Source organism: Hordeum vulgare, chromosome 3H (assembly GCF_904849725.1).
Source record: "Hordeum vulgare subsp. vulgare chromosome 3H, MorexV3_pseudomolecules_assembly, whole genome shotgun sequence".
Taxonomy (NCBI): Eukaryota; Viridiplantae; Streptophyta; class Magnoliopsida; order Poales; family Poaceae; genus Hordeum; species Hordeum vulgare.
The window spans coordinates 577090387-577114793 of NC_058520.1; the positions used below are offsets into that span (position 1 = coordinate 577090387).

General features: G+C 42.4%; 1 protein-coding gene and 1 long non-coding RNA gene across 3 annotated transcripts in view; one reads left to right on the plus strand and one right to left on the minus strand.

Moving 5' to 3' along the window:
* Nucleotides 1–5985, plus strand: LOC123445267. Of its 2 annotated transcripts, none has more exons than XR_006631068.1 (4): nt 1–232; nt 2495–2633; nt 3697–3838; nt 5636–5985. It is a non-coding gene; the product is annotated as an uncharacterized LOC123445267 (long non-coding RNA). The 2 variants fall into 2 exon arrangements; XR_006631067.1 differs by having other exon boundaries at nt 10–232; nt 2495–2638.
* The window catches only part of LOC123445266 (MADS-box transcription factor 51-like), a 26626-nt gene continuing 5010 nt past the window's right edge, over nt 2792–24407 (minus strand). The window contains exons 2-5 of the mRNA XM_045122231.1: nt 5279–5360; nt 4897–4946; nt 4717–4813; nt 2792–3468 (exon numbers count right to left, since the gene is read on the minus strand). Of these exons, the coding sequence (XP_044978166.1) occupies nt 3379–3468; nt 4717–4813; nt 4897–4946; nt 5279–5360 (319 nt within the window). The 3' untranslated portion in view covers nt 2792–3378. The remainder of the gene's footprint in view (nt 3469–4716; nt 4814–4896; nt 4947–5278; nt 5361–24407) is intronic.

The window sequence follows — 24407 nt, forward strand, 5'->3', positions numbered from 1 at the left end:
TGACTCCTCATGCTTGGACTTTAGGGAGCCCGCTGGCCAATGGTGCGTCGACACGACGGCGCGCGTTGCCCTCCGAGGTACTCCTAAAATGCGGCGAAACGCCGAGGCGAGGCCTCCCTCTCTCCAGTCAGAGGCAGCGGCCGGGAGCCAGCCAAATGGCGACGCGCGCCGGCCACTCCGTTCGTCCTACCTGCGCGCACACCGCATGCCTCCAGACGTCGCCAGCCCAGTGGTAAGCAGAATATCTTCTCCTTCCTGTAATCCTGTTGTTGATGGTTTTCTTGCCGCCTTGCTTTATGCCACCTTCTTCCTCCCATTTCCGTTTGCTCTTGCCTACTTTCGTTTTGCCTCGGTCTGTGCGTTGATTTCTCGGAGATCCATCGAGAACGTGGTCTTGTAACATCGTTTGCCCCCATTTCTTCGTGAACTTGCTGGTCTATCTATCTAGATGCAGACCGGGATTACAATCAATTGCAAAAACACAAAACAAAAAAGTTGGGGCAGATCTCATAACGTAGAGCATGTGTGTGCGCGCGCGTTCGTGGAGGGCGATGGGCTCGATCCGATCGGGATTCAATGCCGAGCCGCTGGTTGAGGTTGGTTCGACGTGCGCGGTAAGAGGAGGGACCGAGAGAGGACGGCGCGTGCGCGTCCGTGGGTGACTGGGGAGGCGCCGCCGGGAGGGAGGGGAGAGAGGCGCAGTGCGTTGTGGCCGCCGCCATCGTCGGTGCCCGCTAGACGGCGAAGCAAGCTTTGAAGTAGTGCCGGCGATCCAGTGCGACCGCGTCGCTGGGACGCTGCCTAGGATGCAGAGCACGTCCGCGCCATGGGCGCCGGCATTCCGTTCGTCCGCGCTACGCAGGTCGGGGGACGCAACGTATGCAGCAGGCAGATCTGATCAGGTGTGTTGCCGGCCGTCGCCTTCTCGCTCGCGCACTGCTAAATATTTGGAGTACTGCTAGTACTATTGTTTTTGGCAAAGTACATGCTAAGAGCATTTCTAACAGCCGCGCTTCGCGCCGCGCGTAAAAAATATATTTGTCGCGCGCGTTTCGGTTGGTTTAGCGCGATTACCATCGCTGGCTTCAACGGCCGCGCTATAATGCAGCGCACGCGCGCCGCTTTAGCAACGCGCAAAAATACAGCACGCGCAGCACGCACAAACCATATATACATTTCAAAAAAGAAAAAAAATGATCAAACAAACAAAATAAATCAACAATAAATAGTCATTACAACTCAAACAAATAATTTATCGTTCATTACAACAAATAATGCAATAAGCACAATCAATAGTTCATGAACAATACAATGTCGAATGCAGAAATCATGTTCTTTGTCGTCCGGTAAACGAGCGCTGTTCCTCGGACGACGGAGGCGTGCGAGGGCCGGCGGGACTAGGAGGGGGTGGTGCGGAAGCGCGGGGATAGGCCGGGGAAGCGCCTGAACGGTCGCCGGAGGGCGTGGGCGGCGCGGCCGGATGGGGGTGGAAGTGCGAGAACGAGCGCGCGAGAGTCCAGCGTGCGGGAGCGAGCGCAGCAAATAAGCGGCGCGCGGTTACGTTTCGGCCAGCGCGTTGAAATGCATATGCCGCGTGCGTCGTTTTTGCGTGACCGCTTGAGCCACCCGCCGGGTTGGGCGAACGCTAAAACGGCCTTATTTACGGCGCGGCGCTAGTTTAGTGCGGGTTGGAGATGCTCTGATATTGCCGCGGTTCACCCTTTGCTTCTGTCCGTGCATTCAATGCCTGTCCAGTCAGTCGAGACGAACGAGCCAGCTGCTTGACCCCCGGCACAGCCCAAGGGGCAGCCGCCGCCTTGGCCCAAAAGCAAAAAAGCAAGCAGACAGAGGTGGTTTGCCTCTTTGGTGAAAGGCCTGTGGTTGATTGACCCGAGGACATGCCGAATCTGGGTAGACCTTGGACGCGAGGCATGACATGACGCAGCTGCCTCCCGCACGCGGCGCCGCGTGACCCTCTGCCCGCTCGAAACGTATGCCTCTCGCATCACGGGACCCCTACCAGCGCAGCGCCTGACGTTTCGATCGCGTAGACCCGGCGCGCGTGGGCAGCAGACGGCGCGAGCCCCGAAGCTGCCTGCTTATTTACGCGCCCGGCGAAGGAACCACCCAAGAGGAGAGGAGAGCGCGGGTGTCTGCTGCCCGAAGCACTCGCCCTCTCGCGCCGGTTGCCGGTGCCGTGCGTGGCTTGGTCCTGTTCGTCCGCGGCCATGCAGAAGCAGCATGCAGGTAGGTTCTTTCTCTTCGGCCGCTGCTCTGCTAGTGCTTCCTTCCTCTCTCTCTCTCCCGCCATTCCATTGCGGTTGCTTCTTTTGGAGTTTCTCGCCCCTGTTTTGGACGAGATGTGCGGCAGAGGTTTCACGGCGCGCGTCCTAGGCTGCATGGCTCAATGCGTGCGCTCAAGACCTTGCCGCTTTTGGCTGATTCATTTATACTCCGTATAACACTGATTAATGTATTATCTATTCCAATGTAGAGCCGACGTGCGTGCAAGGCCGGCAAGGCATGGCCGCGAGCGCACCCCGCTGCCGGCGCCGGCGGTGACCGACACTAGTTAGAGGCCGGCAGGATGGGGCGTACGTGGGCGCCTGAACCTTCATCTGCGATGCACGCAGGTCAGGTCCGTTGCTCCCTCCTTTTCTTCCATTCCATCATGTTAAAACCGGCACAATTAAAACCTTCTTTCCAAAGGAAAATGAAATAAACACTTGACAGCTTTAATCACTAATACCAGTACTGTAGTTTTCTTTAGGAATATATGCATATAAGTATATAACGCACTAAACGAAACATGTTTTTTTCTGCGGACAACTGTACATTATTACATGGTTTCTCCACAACATATACATTGGTTCCACAAACACTAACAAGGCCCAGACCAAAGTCCACATCTGCTACACCCAAGGGGAAACACTGCAAATTCTGTAACAGCAAATGAGGGCCAAATAAACAGTTTGTTTCACACCACAAACTACTTATTTCTTCTCACATAGGCAGTTTGGAATCACGAACCAGCCTGACACTTTGATTAATGCAGATACGATGAATATGACCCTCCCAAACTGATTTGTACTGTATTATGTAAAGTGCGTCCACGTAAACTGATTGCCCATTCAGTTGCATGTTTTTTGTTTTGTTTCGAGAGAGCGAACATTCAGTTGCATATGAATATCACACACAATCCGAAAGGCACAAGGTAAAAAAAGAACCTCTCAGTATTAACCCACCACCCTTTTATTGAATTTGCACCCTCCTGCATTACACCATACAAGCAGCAGCCCTGACAACTCTTCCATTAAGTGTTGAATCTGCAGCAGAGCTTCTTCCCTTGTACAGGATGCAGGCACAACACATGAATGCTCAAGTCCTTCCTCCCTCCTGACCCCTAAGGCCATTGGAGTGCTCGCCGCTCGCACCCGTGCTTGCACCGCTATTTTGTTGCGCCAACATCTGCAGAAACAAAGCAGAGTTTGTAAATAATCTTTGCACATGGATTCAGAGGATCTATTTAGATGCCTACATTTTGTCTCGTTTTAATTTAGAGACTAAATTGCTTTGTAAATAGCCTTTGTATTGATCTAACCCTCCAACCAGATTCTGCTTCAACACTTAATTTCCTGTTTGCAGGTAACTGACAGGCGATCTATACTGACGTCTTCATTTTATCTGTCATTTCAGGCAGCTAGCTTGCAATACAAACCGGCATACTAATGCTACGGAATAAGTTGGACAGTTCTCAGAAAAATGGAAAAGGAACCCACTTGCCACTGGCCTACTAAAACAAAATTCCTCACAAGGATTTCATTATCGTTGGCACAAGGTCAGATTTCTCTATGCATACGTGTGTCCGTTGCTTGGATCATATCCACAAGTACAGTTCTGCACAATCAAGGGCTGTAGCACAGTAGAACTCAAACCTTTATGCCCTGTTTGGAATGGATATAACTTTTGTGTGGGCACCAGATGGCTTCTGGCCGTTGGATCTAAACGTTCCTAGCTGTCCGATTAACATAATTCTTTGGGAAGTCAAAGAATACGTCTTCTCCTAGACTTTACGTCTTCTCCCCTGTTTCCAGACTGAACTTTCTGTAACCTGGCTCTTTGATTCAGACCTGCATAATTTGGGATCCTAACAATACCGATGCCCACACATACATCCATTCCAAACAGGTCCTTCTGCTGAATTTAGAAAATCAACTACTCACACCGATCCATATAAGTGTCGTGGTTTTAGTTCAAATCGGAGGGAGTAGCACTTAGTTATGATGAAACTATCATAGGCAGTCACATGCATAGTAAAGTATCCAGTGAGCTCTTTTTGCTCTACCTATCATTTACCAACACATCGGAACTAATATAACACACATTTAGCCCATTATCTAAAGATGCAAGTACTTGATTGAACTTTTCTATAATAGAATTGATTATCACAATGGGAAGTACTTACCCTACATCAGTAGATAGTAACAATATATACTCAGTAGGATAAAAATATTCCTTTTAAGAAACCGAGATTAATTAATTATGTCTAGTTAGGGCATCAAGAGCAAGGCTCTGGAAACCAAGATAATGATAAAGCAGTAAGCTGCTGAATTAGTGAAAAAGGACCCTTAGTAAAAATAGCTTAAAGCAGAGCCATTTTTCTGATGCATAACACAAAAGTTGATTACAGGTGCCTACAGAGCCACTGAAGTGTACCTTCTTGGATTTTGTATTCCTCAAAGCATCTGTCAGGAGTTTCTCCAGTTTCTCTAGCTTATTGGCATCAGAGTCATCAGCATTGTTTTGAAGAGACCTGCAGAATTGCACATAACCAGATTAGGAAAAAACACAGTAAATTACATGCCAGGAGAGATTATGAAAGGTATCGAGGGCTACCAGGAAGCGATCTCTTCAAGCCTTGACTGTATGTTTGAAGGATCACCATCCTGGTTCAGAACCAAAATATCATGTCAGAGATACGTAGGTATATAAACAATGGACAAAATGGTGTAAGTACAACCTAGTCTTAGGTTATAGAACATAGATGGCTTATTTGGATAAACTAGTAGCAACCAAAAATAATCCATATTTCTATTCATTTTGCTGGTCCTGTGCATAGGCGATATAATCCTTGAACACTTCATCATGCTCAGCATATTTCCATTTAAACTTCAGGAATACAGACTGATTGAATCCACAGTATGATGCTTGGCAGTTATATATTCTAACCTAAACAAGCTCTAACAAATGCAATAAGAAAAACTATAGATCATTTTACATTGTTGCTACTTAAATTGCCTCCATTCACGCTAGTTCCGGCTCCGGCAAATCTCTGATAGCGATCATATGTACCTTCTATGCTGAAAACAAATGTAGCACATTAACGTTTGGAAAGTCGCTGTAATAAATTGAAAGACTCTTGACTGGCAATTGCAAACAAAAATTCTAAGTTGAGGAGAAACAGTAAAATATAATTAATCTCTTTCTCTTTTATAATTTTGTGAAGACCTGCATGTAGATTCACCATATCTTTACCTGTGCAAACAATAGCTACATAGTTAAAATTCAGAAAATTTTGTGTTACGTTTCTCTTCTTATAAAACCAGCAGCTTTTGGACACTTGTGCTTTTTTCAGGAAACTCCCGAGTTTCACATATTGCAACAGTTTCAAGTGCAATGCTGTCGGAATGAAGACACCAATTCTAGAGACGAGTAAAGCCACAATTATATGTACCATTGAGATGATGGATTTTGATGATTTTGGGCATGTTTGTGGTGGTTAGGCATGTTAAATTCATTGAAGTGACATAGTAGAAAGGACTGAATGCTAAACAACCTTCATCTTTATTTGTGAGGAATAACTAAATGTTTAGTTAGTCACGTTTCAGACGACTCAAAGTAATGTTAGTGTTTTTCTAGACGACTCAAAGTATACTGTGTAAAGGGATCATGAATATTTGCGAATGAACATTCAGTTTTAGGGTATTTGTCTAGATTATTACATATATAAGAGTTTTTATTATATGTTTTTGAGTCATATGAAAAGAAATGTAGTTCTATTAGATTTTTTGTTCTTTCCCAAATATAAAAAATTGATTATGTAACTAAAAAAATAACTATTTCCTGCGGTTTATATTTGAGGAATTAGCCAATTCAATATTTTGACATGACAATTCTCTTAAGTTTTTTTTTAAGTGGTACGAAATGTTGTAGTAGTAGGGTTTAGACACTGGTGGAGAATTCACTCCTATGACAGAATCACCTCTTCTTGGGCCGGAGGGCTCTTTGCCTAGCCCAAGACGGTGCCTCCTCGGGGTTCTCCAAAGTCTTATCTCAAGAATTTGGGACTTTGGGGAAGGTGTGTAACGCTCCGGCCACAACCACTGGTTCTTGGTCGTTATGCCTGGTTGGATCTAGACTGGTCCCATAAACCAACACTAATCTTTCCCGCGAACTTTGTCTTCACTCGTGCACACCTGGGAGAACATCCCGGTCAGTCATCTATCCTCATATTACCCTAGGAAAAGCACGCTTAATGTGGAGTTCTTCGGAGACGAGCTTTCGAAAAAAGAAGGTGCACACTATTGGTGTGTGTAATCTATCATTCCTATTAAGCCCGGATGTGACATACACCCCCACTCAAATGAATGGACGTCCTCATTGGCCTAGCAGGGACGTTCCGTCTTGGCACAGTCCATGTGTTTCCTGTCGGCACATGTACCATATTGTGTGCCATTACCGTACACACATGCCATGCGCCACATGTGGCCACATGCCTGTGCTACTGCATCACACATGCCCGTGTAACCGCAAGTGTCGGCTCTGATACCATTTGTAACACCCCGGCAACAGTCACCAGTCCCGGCCATTACACCAGGTGGGACCTAGATTGGCCCCATAGACCAACGTTGGTCTTCCCTGTGTACTTTGTCCTCACTTGTGCTCACCCAAGAAGAACTTCCTGGCTAGTCAATCTAGATCGCTTAGTCTAAAGGTTTTTTGGAGATGAGATTCTGGAAAAGGAGGTGCACCTTGTTGATATGAGTAGTCTACCATTGCTATTAAACCAAGATGTCACAAGGTGTTTGACGTAGGGTACAATACCTAGCCAATATGGCACTACTTGCTCCCATTAGCTAAAATTTTCATTGAGTTTGTAGCTATGAACCACTATACATTCCTTTCGAACAATATTACATCTTCCTTTTAGACTTCTAAGTGTTTCATCTTCACAAGCCTCACTCGATATTTTTCTTTCGTTCCATAACATTTGCATCATTCTTCCAAAATGGCTAGAACAAGTAGAAAAAACCCAGGACCCTCAACAAGACCGACCTCTTAGCCACCTAAGAGATAGTTGTTCTGGAGAGCTAAGAAGGTAAAGATGCCCTTATTTCCATTCTTGAAAGAAGAGACCAATAATTTCGTGTAGACCAAGAATAAGGCCACTTTGCCTAAGATAATCCGTAATATAGGGCATTCGGTGTGTTCACTATCTGGAGAGCCACTTTAACAAAGTTGTGACACATATGTTTGTGCCATGAAAAAGAGCAAATATAGGTTATCGATCTACCAACCCAATTCATCGTTGGTTCAATGTGATGAGCTCATAGATGGTGATAGGCGATTCGAGCTGAAGGGAGACATCTATCTTTGTAGTAGGAGGGGTCTCTATACTGCGGGGTGGATCAGGATCCAAAAATAGCTTAGACCTCTAGGAAAGACTCTACATAACTCGACAAATAAGCCTACATGATGACCATTGTATGTCTAAATGGCTGGTACAACTCAAGGTGCATCACATCATAAACATGGCTATTATCCATGGATACGACGATGAAATATCCAATGAGAGTCTTCCACTCCAAGACATGTTCTTATCTTAATCTTAGGTTGGAAAATGATATCACAAAATTAGGACAAGTAAGCTTGACATCTTAGGTTGGTCTTGCGCTACGGAGCACGTTGGCATCCTTGTAGATACGCATGTACCAGAGATTCTATAAAGATCATTCACAAATACCACCAAGACATGTTGGTATAATTTTACCTTTCCTTAGGAAAATATCACATGCCCTGGTGGATCCCAAATCACGCCCTTAGTTCAAGCAAAGTGGAAATCCCAAGTCCAAACGGGAGGGGCGGCACTTTATCATCAAGAAGATAAATGGGTACAACATAACTTATGTATATAGATGCCAACCCCATCACATGTTTAAAGAACCATGTCTAAGCAATGGTCTATGTGTAAGGAGCTATATCTCTTTGACCATAACATATTTGGATCAAGAGGGGTTACTCGTACTTTCTTGTATAGAAGAATACGAGCTATAACACGACGGTTGTGCATTGTACACCTTCCTAGCAAATTGAATGCCTCGTTGTCGTGCTTTCAAATGTGCACATGTTTTGTGTTGACAATGAACATGGAAGATTCCCTAGGTCTCGAGCCTCGCCTTAATGGAAATCACTTTGCACTCCTAAAGCCTAAACAAGAGTGCTTCAAAGGTGTAAAAGGGTTGATGCAAGAGCTTGTTCTTGGATGTGTTCGTGCACCACGAAAGCAAACTATTGGGTAGCGTAATGTGAGATGTGGTTAGCTCATGAGAATGACCTGCATCATCATTTGTGCAAATCCTAGATGAATGTGATCGAGAAGAAAACCAAATCCATGTTAAGACACTTTAACCACTTGACAAAGGACTCATGAGTGTACTGCCCCGAAAGGGAGCATCGTCGTCGTGATGGCCCATGAAGCATCCTATCAAGGGAGTCTTCGAGAACACACCAAAAGGAGTTGTAAAGGGACATGCTATGGAAGTGGTGATTCCACACTTGAGAGGTCACTAGTGACACTATATGAATCTTGAAGCGACTATCAAGTTACATCAGTTCCTATACATGCAAGACTAACTTAATCATATTGAAGAGGGTAGGTGAACTTGTGGGAACAATTGCATTAGAATATGTTTTACATCAAACAACCATCAAGAGCTAACTGAAAGAAACATTTCATTTGAGATATTTTCAAAGATTTGTGTGAGGGAACAAGCCATGGGAACTACCTCGGCACCCGTCATAAAGTTGAAGATCCTCCAAGGGGGAGCCTCAAGGATCATCCCCTAAACTATTGATGCACTTGAAAGATATAGAGAAAAAATGGAGGCCCAATGCACGTAGCTCCTGCTTGAGCAGGGTCTAGGGAAGGCTTTGACCACTTTGGGTCTTTTGTACACAACCTTTCACTACATTTATGCAAGAGGTTGTATCATGGACTCGAACCATGACCTCATGGTCATAAGGCAATAGCTTTACCGCTGCCCCAAGGCTCCTCTTCCATTGAATAGTTATAGAGAAATTTCATTAAATGGGAAGCAACCAAATTGGGTTTACTCAAAAATTTATAAGCATGCCACAAGAGTTTCTTTGTCATGAGATTGATGTTGGGTAGTCTCCCCTTTCTATCCCTTACCAGTACCTCATGGGTTGGACAAGCTCTCAAAATGAGGTGAAATGATTCAACTTTTTAGATGCGTGCATAACTTGTGTTCACAATGAATATGGAATCTTCTCTAGGTTTTGAGCCTCGCCTTAAGAGGAATCACTTTCCACTCCAGAAACCGGAGCAAAACTGCTGCAAATGTGTAAAAGTGTTGATGCAAGAGCTCGTCCTCAGATGTGTACAACACAACACAAGAAAATTGTTGCATAGCACTGCATTGGATTGGATCTGGTTGGCTCGTGATATTCCTCTATATCAGTAATTTGTTCAAATCCTGGATGAATATGAGCCAAAATAAAGAAACCAATGCAGAGACACTTTAACCACTTGAGGAAGGGCTCGTGAGTGTATCGCCCCGCAAGGGAAGTATTGGCGCCATCATGGCCCGTGAAGCATTTTATCAAGGGAGAGTCTTTGAGAACACCCCAAAAGAGCTACAAGGGGACAAGCTATGTGGCGTATTCCACACTTAAGAGGTCACTTGTGACACTAAATGAATCTTGAAGAGTCCATCAAGTTACACATAGTTCCTATGCATGCAGGCTAGCTTAATCATACTGGAAGAAGGTAGGTGAACTGTAGAACAATTCATTGGAGTATGTTTCAGGCCAAGTCATCATCAAGAGTTGATTGAAAAAAACGTTTCATTCAAAGCACTTCTAAGATTGGAGGGAGGTAAGAAGCCATGTCATATATTTCTCCACTTGTCATAAAGTTGAATATCCTCCAAGGGAATACCTATCAAAGGACCGTCCTATACACTATTCATGTTATTTAAAGATTTTGACTTTTGTAATAAATGGGAAGCAACCAAGTAGGGTTTGCCCCCAAAGTTTATGAGTATGTCGTAAATGTTTCTCTATGTTTGAAATCGATATGAACCTAAAATGGAGGGTAACCTCCTATTTGTATCCGAGTTGGAAAAGCTATCAAAATGAGCTAAAAGATTCGCCTTATTAAAGCATTTGGATCAAGTATAAACATTCATCCTTGGGTTATTAACATACAAAGGAAGCATGGGAACAACCTTTGCACGTATGCACTAAGATCGATCTATTGCTCTTCCCTTTGACATTTTGGTACACATACCACCATCACTTCCTCTTCTGCCTAGATCAGTACAGTATCTTAAGGATGGTAGAAGAACAATAACAAACCATGCTAGAAAAATGAATCCATGCCTTACATAGCTCTCCAATGCAAAATGGTTATGTGATCCGATAAGCCTCGATTCCCGTACGGTCATACCATGAATCAATGGACAAGATCTACGGTGCCTTTAAAACCTCCGATAAAACAATAGGACCATTTGATTACTTGCTATATGGAAACAAGACATGCCACTGTGGAACCTTTTTTAAGGCATGGTTGTGAGGAGTGCTTCCGCAAATGCGGTGATGTATCAATTGACCTTGTCCTATCAAGGGATCCCATGTAGCAAGCAACGTGGTGGTCCACTATTTTTCAAATGGCCACCATTCGTGTTGGTCTCCTACATATCCATCCATAAAAGAGTGTGATGTGTGATAAATTGAAGGGATGCTTAATGTGAACCCCCTGAATGGAATGGTGCAATTTTCATGCTCCTTATCCATACTAGGCGTGAGCGGCTCAATATAAGTGCCTTTTTAGCCTCTTGGCGCGTCTTTTAGAGCCTTTCGGCTCAGAAACACCTCACAATACAAAATTTAAAACCGTCCTTTAGTGACATTTATCAAGGAGTGACATGGCTGTGCATTGCAAATATCAAGGCTACTAATGGAAAATGGTATGTATTTAGACATGTGATGTCATACTTGGGTCGGTACCTCATGTCACTTAGGTAGAGGAAGACGCTAATGCTGTGTCGGATTCAGGTGTCGCACAAACTTAGTGCTTCACCTTAGGGGCCAACTAGATAAATGCAATTCCTATAACTAATTGTGCGATAAAGAATCATCTTTTCTCCATGAATTTCTATAGCAAGGCCTCCTTATTGGCGGCATACCAATCCTTGTCGCTCTTCATTCATGGCCCCATCAGGGATCTGGCACATGCTTGTCTATAATTGGACACATGCAAGAGAAAAAGGACGAAGAAACTTTATCCTAAAAGATAAATTCTAGTAGATGAGAAAATACACTAAAATATCATCCAAGCTAGCTAAGGAGTTTTGGTGATTAATGGTGAGGCAACCAAGGGTACTAATTATTTCATATTAGGTAACTATGCTAAGTGGAAACAAAAATTGGTGACCCCTCAAAATGAAGTTTGCCAAGAGCTCACATAGTTTGTAATTTTCTAGGATTTTAGTGGATCTTATATTCCACATTGAATCTAAGGACTACCATACAACCAAGAGAGGTACGCACACTAGAAATAGAATGAACACTTCGAAATCTTCAAGTAATTCGTCATGGTTTCCACACTTAATATCTCATTGCAAACATTTTACACTTTCCTGCTACCTTCAGACTATTTGGTCAAACCCACCTATCCTAGTGATTTGTGAGAGTTGTTGACCAAATTAGTTGTTCTCGAAATTTCTTTTCGGAACTACTTGGTCTTATCCATAACTACTAGGCTATCCCCCCCCCTCCTCGGATGAGATTTTCCATGTCTGGTACTTCAGAGCTAGTAAGTTTGATCTAACCACGATATAGCTTTGGCACATTTGAGCGATGTGTTTTGGAACCTCCAAGTTGGGATTCAGCCTTCCACCAAGATGTTGTCAGAGGGTGCTTTGTTAGACCTAATACCGTTGAGCAACAATTGTTCGGTATTTCCGAGTGCCTCCTCCTTTATGGCAAGACCATGTTGTTTTGAACCAGTGGTACCTGTGAGTGACCTTCATCTCATACCTTCCGCTAGTTTGCTGCCAAAGGTGATTTTGGACCACCTCGTACCTACGAGCGCTATGCACACTTTTGGGGTATTTTTTTCCCACCTGAGTGTTCATATTTTGCACTTATTTGGTACTTTCGGTGTGATGTTAAGAACTTCGAGGCCAATTGCTTTTTGGGTTCAACGGTCAAATTTATGGAGTTTCGCTAAATATAACCCCGTGGCCCTAGAGTTGGATGATGAAAATAATAAAGGCCAAACCCCTTCTTAAGAGGTATTGTGCTTAACCGCTCTTTCCCCAAATCTACTCGTTTGATCATTCACAAAGACTAAAGAGGTCCTATGTGTTGTTGAAATTAGCTTGTTAGTATTGTTGACGAGTTCATCCAGTGATATAGTGCTTTGCTTGTTACTCTTGGATACGGTTAGGTCAATTCGAAGCCTTCAAGTTGTGGAGGAACCAAGAGTTTGTACAAGGCCAAAGATCACCTACTCCATGCGGAGATCTACCCCAAATTAGGCTTGGATTGGGTGTCCATGGTCATGGCAATATGTGAGATTGGACCTTGGTGGTTTGAAAGTCGATATCCTTGTGATCTTACGATTTGATCCTCCATTAACAAGGACTTATGGTTGCACCAACTGTCCAAACCTCAGGATACATCTTTGTGTTTGGAAGCCATGTCTCTTGCCCCTTTACCTATTGCAAGTTTCGCTTTCGCATTACTTTCTTCCATACATAAACGACCCAACATACACCCCAAATGTTATAGCTCGTGTCGCGTGAGTAGAACTAGGTTCAAGTTGAGAAAATGTTCATCTACCAATATGACAAGCAAAACTTCCTCCATCGAGTTTTGTACATGATGGCATAATAGAACTATGGGAACTAAGAACAAACACGCCTAAAGAAATCGCCAATGGGCGTGGAGGTTGATACACACAAATAGTGGCAAGCGGGAACATCTTGTAAGATAGCCCTGAACATCCCCTTATGAGCCAAGGTAGTAGTGTCTAGATCTTGCCGAAATTATATTCCTTTTTATATACCTCCAAGCATTTGTTTCATTGTAAGAATGAAGGCTAACAGGTAAAATTTGTTTTGGAAAGCAAGCATTGTGCCAATCCATACCCATTAGGACTTGACTTGGGTTTAGCCTCATAAACTAGGCTATTTCCACGAGAATATGCCAAGTTCCTGAAAAACATATAAATGAAGTAGTATTACACCCAAAAAACATCTCACTCCCCAAGGCACTTATAACCTATGGACTCAGGTTGCCCATTATCTCCTTTGATTGTCACTTGGAGGTGTGCGGTGAATGTATGCACTAGAATCCTTTGAGAATTGAAGGAGAGGACATCAAAGCATAAGAACTAGGACAAAACAAGTATTATGGCAAAACTAGATGACTAGAGATGAAGAGGGGCACCATGATGACATGGGTGACTACAACTCAAGGGCTTTGATTTCAACATATATACTTTGTATGCCACAATCATCAACAAAAAGGTTGTAGTGTCAAAGACATGGGAGTATTCAAGAGGAAAGGAGTAAGAACACAAAATATGAGATGTGACGAAGGGGTCTACCACGACATAGAATCATTTGGTGGAGGGGCTTGGTGTAAGAATGAAGTTAGCCACAAGATACAAGTCAAACTAACAACCTAAATCAAAACATGAGTTAAATGACCAAAAGTACACCTATTTAAACATCACAATGTCTCATCAAATTGCCGAATGAACTTTGGATGGAAGTCTACATTAGATTATAGGAATATATAGACTAGAACTTCTAAGGAAAACCATAGCATTTCACCAAAACAATATATCCTAACAATGAAATTTCTCCATATATAAAACTAAAGTTTAGCATTAAATATGCAAGCTTGGCGAAAAAACAAAATCCAATACAAGTTTTATCTTTCCTAATCAATAGATTCTAGTATTTTTACGAATGCATATGAATACATGAAAATTAACAGTTAATTATATTAAAACGAGATTTGGTCAAGGGAGTGAAAATTAGCGCAATGCAATATATTAACTTATATATGACCACTATTGTTTCATATATTATTAAAAATACTTTATGGACAACATTGAAAAGCATATATACACTGTGGTGACTCTTTATAAGAATACACCCTCTATAAACAAATATAAGACCTTTTAGTTTAGTCATCTAAAAGGTCGTATATTTGTTTAGACAGGGTGTAGAATATATGAAATTTTCGTATGTGTCACTAAAGGTATTTCAACCAAGTAAAAACAAAATCTTATGAATTGAACTTCTAATACGAAAGGAGTTCGTAGTGAAGTACTAAAAATAGCAATATTCAAGTGAAATGCTAGTTTACAAAAGAACAATGGTTGAACAAATTCAACTAGTCTATGAAAGAATTGTGTGAACACAGAATATTGGTAAAACATGATAATTTTATACTCCCTCCATTCCTAAATATACCTCTTTTTAGAGGTTTCACTAAAAGAATGCATACGGATGCATATAGACATACTTTAGAGTGTAGATTCACTCATTTTGCTCTGTATTTAGTTTCCTAGTGAAATTCCTAAAAAGACTTATATTTAAGAACAAAGGGAGTATCATTGTAGGCACCATCACCACCATACGAAGCAAAGTTCCTGTAAATCCGGCTGTTGTAGCAATTCCCACTTGAGAGAATATTTATCGCATGGAATTTCCTATGGAACCTTTTAAAACCAAGTCAGAATGAGAAATGCAAATGAACCATCAAACTTGAGAAATCACAAGTACCATAGAAATCACCAACTGGCAATCGGATCATAACATGCTATTATAATACATCTTCGTGCAAAATTTTCCTTTTGAAAAAATACATAAAAGGTTTTGAAAGCGACTACAAAGGGACATCCATTCTATAATAGAAGTAGTATCAAGGTCAAATGATTTTTGATGCATTTGCTTGTTTTCAATTCATAATGTAACGTTTACTTGATACAAACTATGTACTAAATGTACAACTCTTACTTCCAAATTTCTAACAGATCTATTCTACACGTATATGTATTTGGATGTATAATTTTATTTTAAAAATATTCATGTACATTAGACATGCACCAAAACATTTTGCAATATATATTAGTGTATAAAGAATAACTAAAGTCATATTTAGGCAAAATTAATCAAGTACAAACATCATCTAGATATCTTATGGGTAAACACCCTTTTATTGAGCTTACAAGAATCTAAATGGATGATAGTAATGATCTATGTAGGACATTTTGGATGTCTAGACAATATCTAAGATGATATGCGATATCACCCTCTCCTTTTTAGTTACTCTTTACATAGACAACTTCGATATGGAGGATAAGAAAAGACGCCAAAGGTGAAACATCATCCTGTGTCCTCACTGGTTATGCCCATGTAGACAAAAAAAATGATGTGGAAGGCTAAGCCATGGCCCCAAAGGCGGAGCATCAGGAAAGGCCTTATTTTTGACACTCGCTAGCCCAAGACTTTTCCAATGATAAATATTCCACATGAATGTTCACTATGGGGTCTTTTCATGGATGATGGGTGATTTTAGATAATTTATTTGCTGGATTTTATTACCATGAGTAATTGTTATAATTGTGTTCGGTAGATATATTGTATTTTATTATTATCAACATATGGAATTGGCGCATGGAGTATTTTAAGCCAAGAGGATATGCCTATGTTTTTAGATGGTGGATGTAACTCTATTGGTTGGAGTCTCCAGAAAAGTGGCCATATTATCATGTCATATCTTAATGCATATGTGTAACATTCTTGAGGAATAGTTGAGTTCTTCAAACAAGTTCAAAATTGTTAGAGTACATATATATAGCCATGTAACCTTTTCATATTTACCCTATTGTATAAGGGATTTCCTGCATATCCTACACATGTACATGTATATATGCCGGCCTATGGCCTCATGTGAATACAAGTTGCATATTTTCTAACATGGTATTAGAGCTAGGTCAATTTTTTGCACGTTGCAACTCGTGCGATTGATCCTCCATGGCCACCGTCGCCGCTTTTCTCTCTCGTAGCCGCTGGTTCTCCACGTCCTCCCTGCTACTTCTCGATCGAAGCCGTCGGTCTCCATCGAATCCATCGGGAATCGAAGCCACCGGTCTCCATCGATCCTGCCCAGGATTGACGCTGCCGGCCGCCGGTCTCCCGCTACCCCTCGTTGTTGCAGGTCACCGCCCTCTCCAGCCCCGCGCCGGATCCCACGCTCGTCGCCGGATCCTGCACTCGCCGCCGGCCGCCGGATCCCGCGCTCCTCGCCGTCGGCCGCCGGATCCCGCGCTCCTTGCCGCCAGTTGCGAGGATATGTCGTCCCGAGCCACAAGATCGGGTCGCCCCGTTGTCTGTTCTGCTGCTGCAGCTGCCTCTCGTCCGATCCGCTTGTTGCGACGGCTGACTACGGTTAACATCGGGAGCCTATACTGTTGTTTGCGTGGTGATTGTTAAAAAATATAAAAAATGATGACTTTGGCTTGTCCATCCGTGGCGTTTGAGGGGTTTTCCTACCCTGATTCCGTCTCGCCCATGCGTATGCTTGGTGATCCCTTGCCTGATCTGACGCGTTATCATCATCTTGTTGGTAGTCTTGTCTACCTAGTTGTCACTCGTTCGGATATCTCTTATATGGTTCATATTCTTAGTCAGTTTGTCTCCACTCCCACTTCGGTCCACTATAGTCACCTTCTTCGTGTTCTACGATATCTTCGGGGCACGATCTCTCACCGTCTATTCTTTCGTCGCTCTAGTTCTTTACAGCTTCAGGCTTATTCGAATGCTACGTGGGCTAGTGATCCCTCGGATCGTCGTTCACTTTCTGCTTACTGTGTTTTTCTTGGTGGTTCTCTCATTGCCGGAAGACGAAGAAACAGACTACAGTTTCCCGTTCGAGTGTAGAGGCTGAGTTGCGAGCTATGGCTCTTTTGACGGCTGAGGTGACTTGGTTATGGTGGTTACTTCAGGTTTTTGGTGTTTCTATCACTACACCTACTCTGCTATTATCTGATAGTATATGTGCTATTAGCATTGCGCTTGATCCTGTGAAGCATGAGCTCAGTAAGCATATTGGTGTTGATGCTTTTTATGTGCGCGCTGGTGTGCAGGATTAGGTTATTGCTCTTCAGTATGTGCCTTTCGAGTTACAGTTAGCAGATTTTCTGATGAAGGCCCAGACTTGAGCTTAACATGGCTTCTATCTCTCCAAACTCGGTGTTGTTCATCCACCATGAGTTTGAGGGGGGTGTTAGTGTGATGGTCTGGCTTATTAGGGATGATAGGCTACTCATATCAATAAGGAATTCCTTCTTTTCCAGGGGCCCATTCGAACAGAACTTCCAGGTTAAGCGTGCTCAGCTTGGAGTAGTTCTAGGATGGGTGACCGACCGGGAAGTTGATCCCGGGTGCGCATGAGCGAGGACAAAGTGCGCAGAAAAGACTAGTATTGATATGTGGGGCCAGTCTAGATCCTGCCAGGAGTAACGACCGCCGGCGGGTGTGTCCGGGGTGTTATAATGTAACCTTTTCATATTTACCCTATTGTATTAGGGTTTCCTGCATACCCTACACTTGTACATGTATATATACCGGCCTATGGCCTCATCGGAATACAAGTTGCATATTTCCTAACAAAATTAACCTACATAATGGGTTAGCTTCTTGGGAAATCATATAATAGATTGTTGTATTTTTAACAAGATGGGGTACACGAACAGGCACTAATTAATTACATGAAGTGCTTGATTAATGATGTTAACCAATTCATACTACATGTTGTTTGTTGCAAATGTTGTATGTATAAGGGTATGCTAGTTGGCATGATTGTATCAAACAACAATGGGTGTTGACTTTGTGGTATTGATGTTAGAACTTGTATCTACTAACCTCACATGCATGACATTTTTATTATGATTTTTTGTATAATTTGTAGCATTACATTGTTGAACTGTATATGTGGATTGCCTAACCCTTTTCATAAGTTCAACTTTTGGTTGCGTTGACTAGTGTATGAAGCTTAACATGGTATCAGAGCCTAATGTCTTGAGTTGAAGTCCCGACTTACACAATTTATCCAAAAATTGTTGTTACCCCTCCGTGTCCATGTATAGGCATATTGAGCTATACCTTTGAGTCTATTCATGTGTTGACTTCCTGCATCACACGTGAGAGGGGTTGTTGAAGTGTAGATGTGGAATGTCTAGCCCTTTCCATCAGTTCACATTTTGGGTTGCGTTGGCTAGTGCCTGAAGCTTAACATACATGACATATTTTCGTGGCAACCCAAGGTTATGTGGACAGTATGCTAGAATTATGCCATATAGATAATCATAGAGATGATTATATTTCTATATCCATGATTTATCAATAAATTGGATATGCATTTTTCGTCAAGGTTTCGACTGTTGTCCAAATCCATGAGGTGCTTTGCCTTGTTAAACCTTGTGAACCGGGATCGACCGTCCGAACACCACAAGGGAGGGCGCTAGCCTTTTGACCCTCGCAAGGGTTGATGCCCCCTTTGTACCACTTTTGGAGCTCCTTTAGATCATAGAACACCGTGAAGAGTTGTGGATTCACATAATACGGTATAAGGTGATTCAATGCATAATTTGTTTTTGCAGGATTAATGTGTATGGTATGATCCATTATGTATGTGATACGTGTGTGTATTTTCATTGACCTGCGGGTCATGAGTACATCACCCAGTTGGAGCCAATGAGCTATCATTAATTGTATTATCAACCTACGTGTCAAATTGTGATAAATCCATTTTTGCCATGTAATATATTACTAATTGTTAGGACGACAACTCGTATTAGTACTTGGAGGCACATTGTACATGGAGCATGCAGATGGAGATCATCATGGAGAAAAGGAACCATTGCGATGAAAACTACTATAAGTGCATTATACTATATCACAATCATGTGTGGTGGATTTATTCCTACTACTGTATTCATATGCATGTTATATGGTAGAAGTAGAATGCCCATCAATAATACTAAGTAAAATTGATGCCCTCCCAATTAAGAACATGTTTCGCAACCCTCCACTCCTCTAAGTTCCCAACTCCCAACTCCACTAGCATATTTTAGAATTTGGCAAAACATTCAACAATCATATCCAACTCCCCACCTGTATTTTTTCCTGAAGGGACAAAAGTTAAAGTGTTTATATTGTTCATCAGCCATTGTTCAAGCAAGCTTCACTATTATTCAACACACAATAAAGTGTGTGCTAGAGTTCGATAGGAAAAATAGGCTTGGGTCAACGTGTGTATGAAGGTGGTGCCTTAGTTATGCTAAGGGCGTGCTTGATTTTGTTAACTTTGTCCCAAGGCCTTCAAGTCTTCTTTTTCATTCATGTTCACTCACGACTAGGTTTGATTCTCCTAGGTCCACCTGAGTCGACCTAGAGCCGCATCACTCAATCTTCGAGTCTATCAACATCCTTGGCTTCCACATCGAGGCTCTTCTTATCACAGCCGACGACGACCTTCATGCATCCTCGAACCATGATGACCCCATTCGGCACAGGTATCTTGAGGCAGGATTATGAATAGTTGGGCATAACCATGAATTTGAGAGTGTCAGTTGTCCAAGTATGTGGTTGAATGTTGTCTTGAAGTCAACGACATTGAAGAGGGCCTTCTCGATGAGGAAATAGTGCACGATGGTGAAAGAAACAAACAAGGTAACATGTCTAATAGGTTCGACAGAAGATCCACACACTTCATTGGAAGAACAGCCTACCCAGCTTGATTGACGACCTTGGCATTTATAGACATCCAATGTGTAAGTGAAAGTGACGCTAAGTGAACTTCTTCCATCAATGAGCACATGGGTGAGCACTAAAGGGAAACAACCGGAATGGAAAAGTTTTTGGGGTTGTCCTCTTGATCGAAGGTTATGACATGATCGATCATTTGGTAGCTGCTTTTGGGAAGTCAATGATGACCAAAAACTGCCTTTGAACGACCTAGTATTGCTTCCTAGACATGTAGGACGCCGAGTCCCTGAATATATGATCCAAAAAAGGGTCGGTGTTGTCGTCTAACTATGTGTTCACATTAGCGATCACCACCAGATGGCCTCTTTTTGCTAACACTTCCACTCAATTCTAAATACCTCGATGTAGGTGTAGAAATTAGAAATTCTTGAGATTATGCTTGTGTGTTTGATGCACGAGGCAACACTTGTCAAAGTTGGCCTTGCCCCATGGTGGGAGTTGGAATACTACAATAGGGGTTCTTGGCCTACACTTCCCCTTGTACAGAGAGGTGGTTCCCAGGAACTTCTTTTTGTCGATCAAGTGGTCATTGTGGTGCGATCTTGACCTTGATGAGCCCGAGTGCTTGTTGAGGATGTCCTTCGTGGCCTCTTCGTCATCTACAACCTTCCATGCCTATTTGAGGAGGTTTCATCGACCCTGACCAAGCCTTGGTTAGGTTGGCATTGGAGGAGGTGGAAGCTAACCCTCCATTGAACGCATGGATGACCGAGTAATCAAGAGTCAACATGATAGTATTATGGGTTGGAAATATCGTTGAATGATGTCCCACAATGTCTCCTCATCTCCATGTTGGATGCACTGCATGTCTTGTTTGATGTCAGGTCAAGCCTATTCCCTTGAAAGTTGGAGACGAACATGTGACATAGTTTGCCCCGGGAGTGGATTGATGAACATGGCAGATGCATCCCCTTGTGGATCGAAGCAAGGTATTTGGCCATCGCCATATTATTTCCACTAGCAGCTTCGATGGTCATGGTGTAAGTCTTGAGAAATTCTTCTAAGGTTGGTAGTTCCACTGAATTGCTCCACAAAGTAGACGTGAAAACCATTCGACCATGGGGCATCCCGAAGCTCTTCCGTCCAGGCCACGCATCCCTGAATTTGCCACCATGGCCATAGGCCCATCCTGGAGGAGTCTAAACCGTCGGAGCGCCCTTTGGATCGATGAAAGGATGATGACTACCGGCACCATGTTCGATTGTTTAACTTGTCCCTAGGTCGGTGGAGTTATGGCCTGCAGACGGGACATACTTGAAGCGAGACCCCCCACCCCCCCACACACAAACGAATATCCATGAGGGAGTCTACGGGACGCACTCGAGCTCCCGCGTGTGCTGGATCAGGAGTGAAGTGATCAACCTCATGGCAGTGGTACACTCCCACTTCTTAGCTTTCCATGAGTGGATGAAGGGTCATGTTTCTTTGTTGGGACATTTCCATTTCCCCCTTAACTTTGGCACGACCTCATCTTTACCCGTAATAAAAAACAATGCTCAACTTTGCCCCTCTTTTGTGTGATGCCCTTATGGTAGTACCCTCCCGTGTCGTTTCCGTGCGGTCAAATGCCTTTGACCGCCAGATGGACGTTTGCTGGACATTTTTGCCCTTGTTTTCATATGTCACTTACATGTGGGATCTACCTCTAAGAAAATAAGAAAGAATAGCCATAGTGTATGACAAGTGGGCCCATGGACTTAGTCAAAAAGTCAGTAGTTGACTGGGTCTACCTTGTCAAGCAGACCTACAACAAGAAGCATGGGAACATTAACATTATGGATAAAGCTAAGGCATATCTGCAAAATAAGAACTTGGAGATTCCTAAATCTTTCAAAGGTAAATCTTTTGCTTGTTTAGATATTCCTGATTTGGTTTCTCAATCTGATAAAATTGATATCTGCATTGGAAGTAATGAGAAAGAGAAGAATGATATCCTTCTGGATATGATTAAGTCTGAGCATTGAAGATGTTTACAATTTGCTGATAATAACCCTGAGACTGTCCTTCCTGACAATTTGGATGTGGATATTCATCCTAGTCCTTCCTGTGTGAACAACGCTTCTCCTCCCAGGCCAGGGGCACTGCTCGCTCTGGGGAAGATAACCTAGTTCTTTCATACTAAAAATGTGCCTTGTGGCCTATCCCATCCATTCAAGTTAAATGATAGGAGCCTTTTGGAACATTAGAGGATGGGTCAACATTTTAAATTATAGTGCCTTGGGGATTTCCTCAATAATAATCATGTAGACTTTGTTGGTTTCTTTGAAACCAAGAGAGACAGTTTTGGTATAAATATGCTTAATACTATTGCTGATGGTAATGATTTTTGTTGGCATTTTTGCCTCCTATTAATACTGGTGGTGGTATCCTGGTGGGTCTTAAGAATGATCTATTTGAGGTTGTTGGATTCAGCAACAAAAAATTATATGTGGTGGTTACTTTTAAGAATAAAGATGAAAGTTTTTTATTGCACCTTCTGGCTGTCTATGGGACTACTTATAATGAGTTAAAAACTGAATTAATTGTTAAATTACATGAAGTTATGAGTTCCCTATCTTATCCTGTCATTTTGGGAGGTGATTTTAATCTAGTAAAATCTGTTAATGATAAGAACAATGGGGTGATTAATAGCCATTTTGCTTTTCTATTTAATGATTGGATTAATAAGTGGGGCATGATGGAGATTAAGATAGCTAATAGGTGTTACACCAAGAGTAGTAATCAAGACAATCCCATTTTTACAACCATTGATCGGGTGTTTGTGTCCACATCATGGGATTTACACTTTCCTTTATCTATTTTGTCGGCCCTCCCAAGGGTGGGTAGTGATCATACTCCCCTGATCTTGGACACAAAAGCTAGGTGGGTTACCTCCGTGAAATCTTTTTGCTTTGAAAAATGGTGGCTTGATCAACCAGGATTTAGAGAGATGGTTTGTGAGGCTTGGAATGCCATTCCATCTGCGGGGTCTAGCATTAATACATGGCTTGCTAAAATTAGGAACTTGCATAAAAAATTAAGGGTTGGAGCATTAATAGAGAGGCTGAGCTTAAGAGGAAGAAAATAGATCTTATGCAGGAGTTTGATATCTTGGATGTTTTTTCTGAAACTAACCGCATTGATTGTAATGGTAGATCTCGTATGAATGAGATTAAATGTGAGCTTGATGCTATTTGGCATAAGAAGGAAATTGCCTTGTGGCAAAGATCTAGAGATCGCAGAATTAACGATGGAGATAAAAATAATGCATACTTCCATGCATTAGCTAGTTATAGACATAGGAAGAATCATTTGTTTGTGCTTAATGGGGATAATGGTCCTGTTCACACTACAAAAGAGATGCTAGAGATAGCCAATATCGTTTATAAGAGTCTTTTTAGTTATGAGCCCAGACATAATATTCAGCTAGGACCCTCCTTTTGGAGTTCGGACGAGATGGTCACACCAGAGGAGAACGAGATGCTCCAGAAAAATTTCTAGGGAGAGGAAACTAAGGAAGCCATTTTTGGATCATATGCTTATGGGGCACCTAGACCGGATGGTCTTTCCTTCCTATTTTATCAAGTATTTTGGGAATTGATTAAAAAGGATTTTATGGCTATGGTGAGGGATTTTGAAGTAGGTAAATTAGACATCCATAGACTTAACTTTGCGCTAATTGTTCTGATTCCTAAGGAGGTCGATGCTAAAGATATGGAAAAATTCAGGCCGATTACTCTCAGTAATTGTGCAGTTAAGATCATGTTTAAAGCTATGACTAAAAGGGTGTCCCCTATTGGGAACAGAATGATTTCTCCTAACCAGATAGCTTTTATTAAAGGTAGATTTATCCTTGAGAGTGTGGTTCTAGCCCATGACATTGTCCATGAAATTAAGAAGTCCAATACCCAGGGGCTTATTCTTAAGATGGATTACGAAAAAACTTATGATAGAGTTAGTTGGGAATTCCTATTTGAAATGTTAGCATCCAGGGGTTTTGGAAACAAGTGGATATCTTGGATTACGAATATTCTTGAAGAGAGTACCTTTAGTGTGAAGATCAATGATACTATTGGGCCATATTTCCTGCGTGGAAAAGGCCTTAAGCAAGGGGATCCAAGCTCCCCCTTGTTTAATTCGATTGCGGATGTTTTTTCTAAAATGCTCATTAAAGCGTCTCGACAGGGATTGATTTCGGGGCTTCTGTCTCATATAATTCCAGGAGGGGTCAGTAGCTTACAATATGCGGATGACACCCTCTTGTTCCTTGAG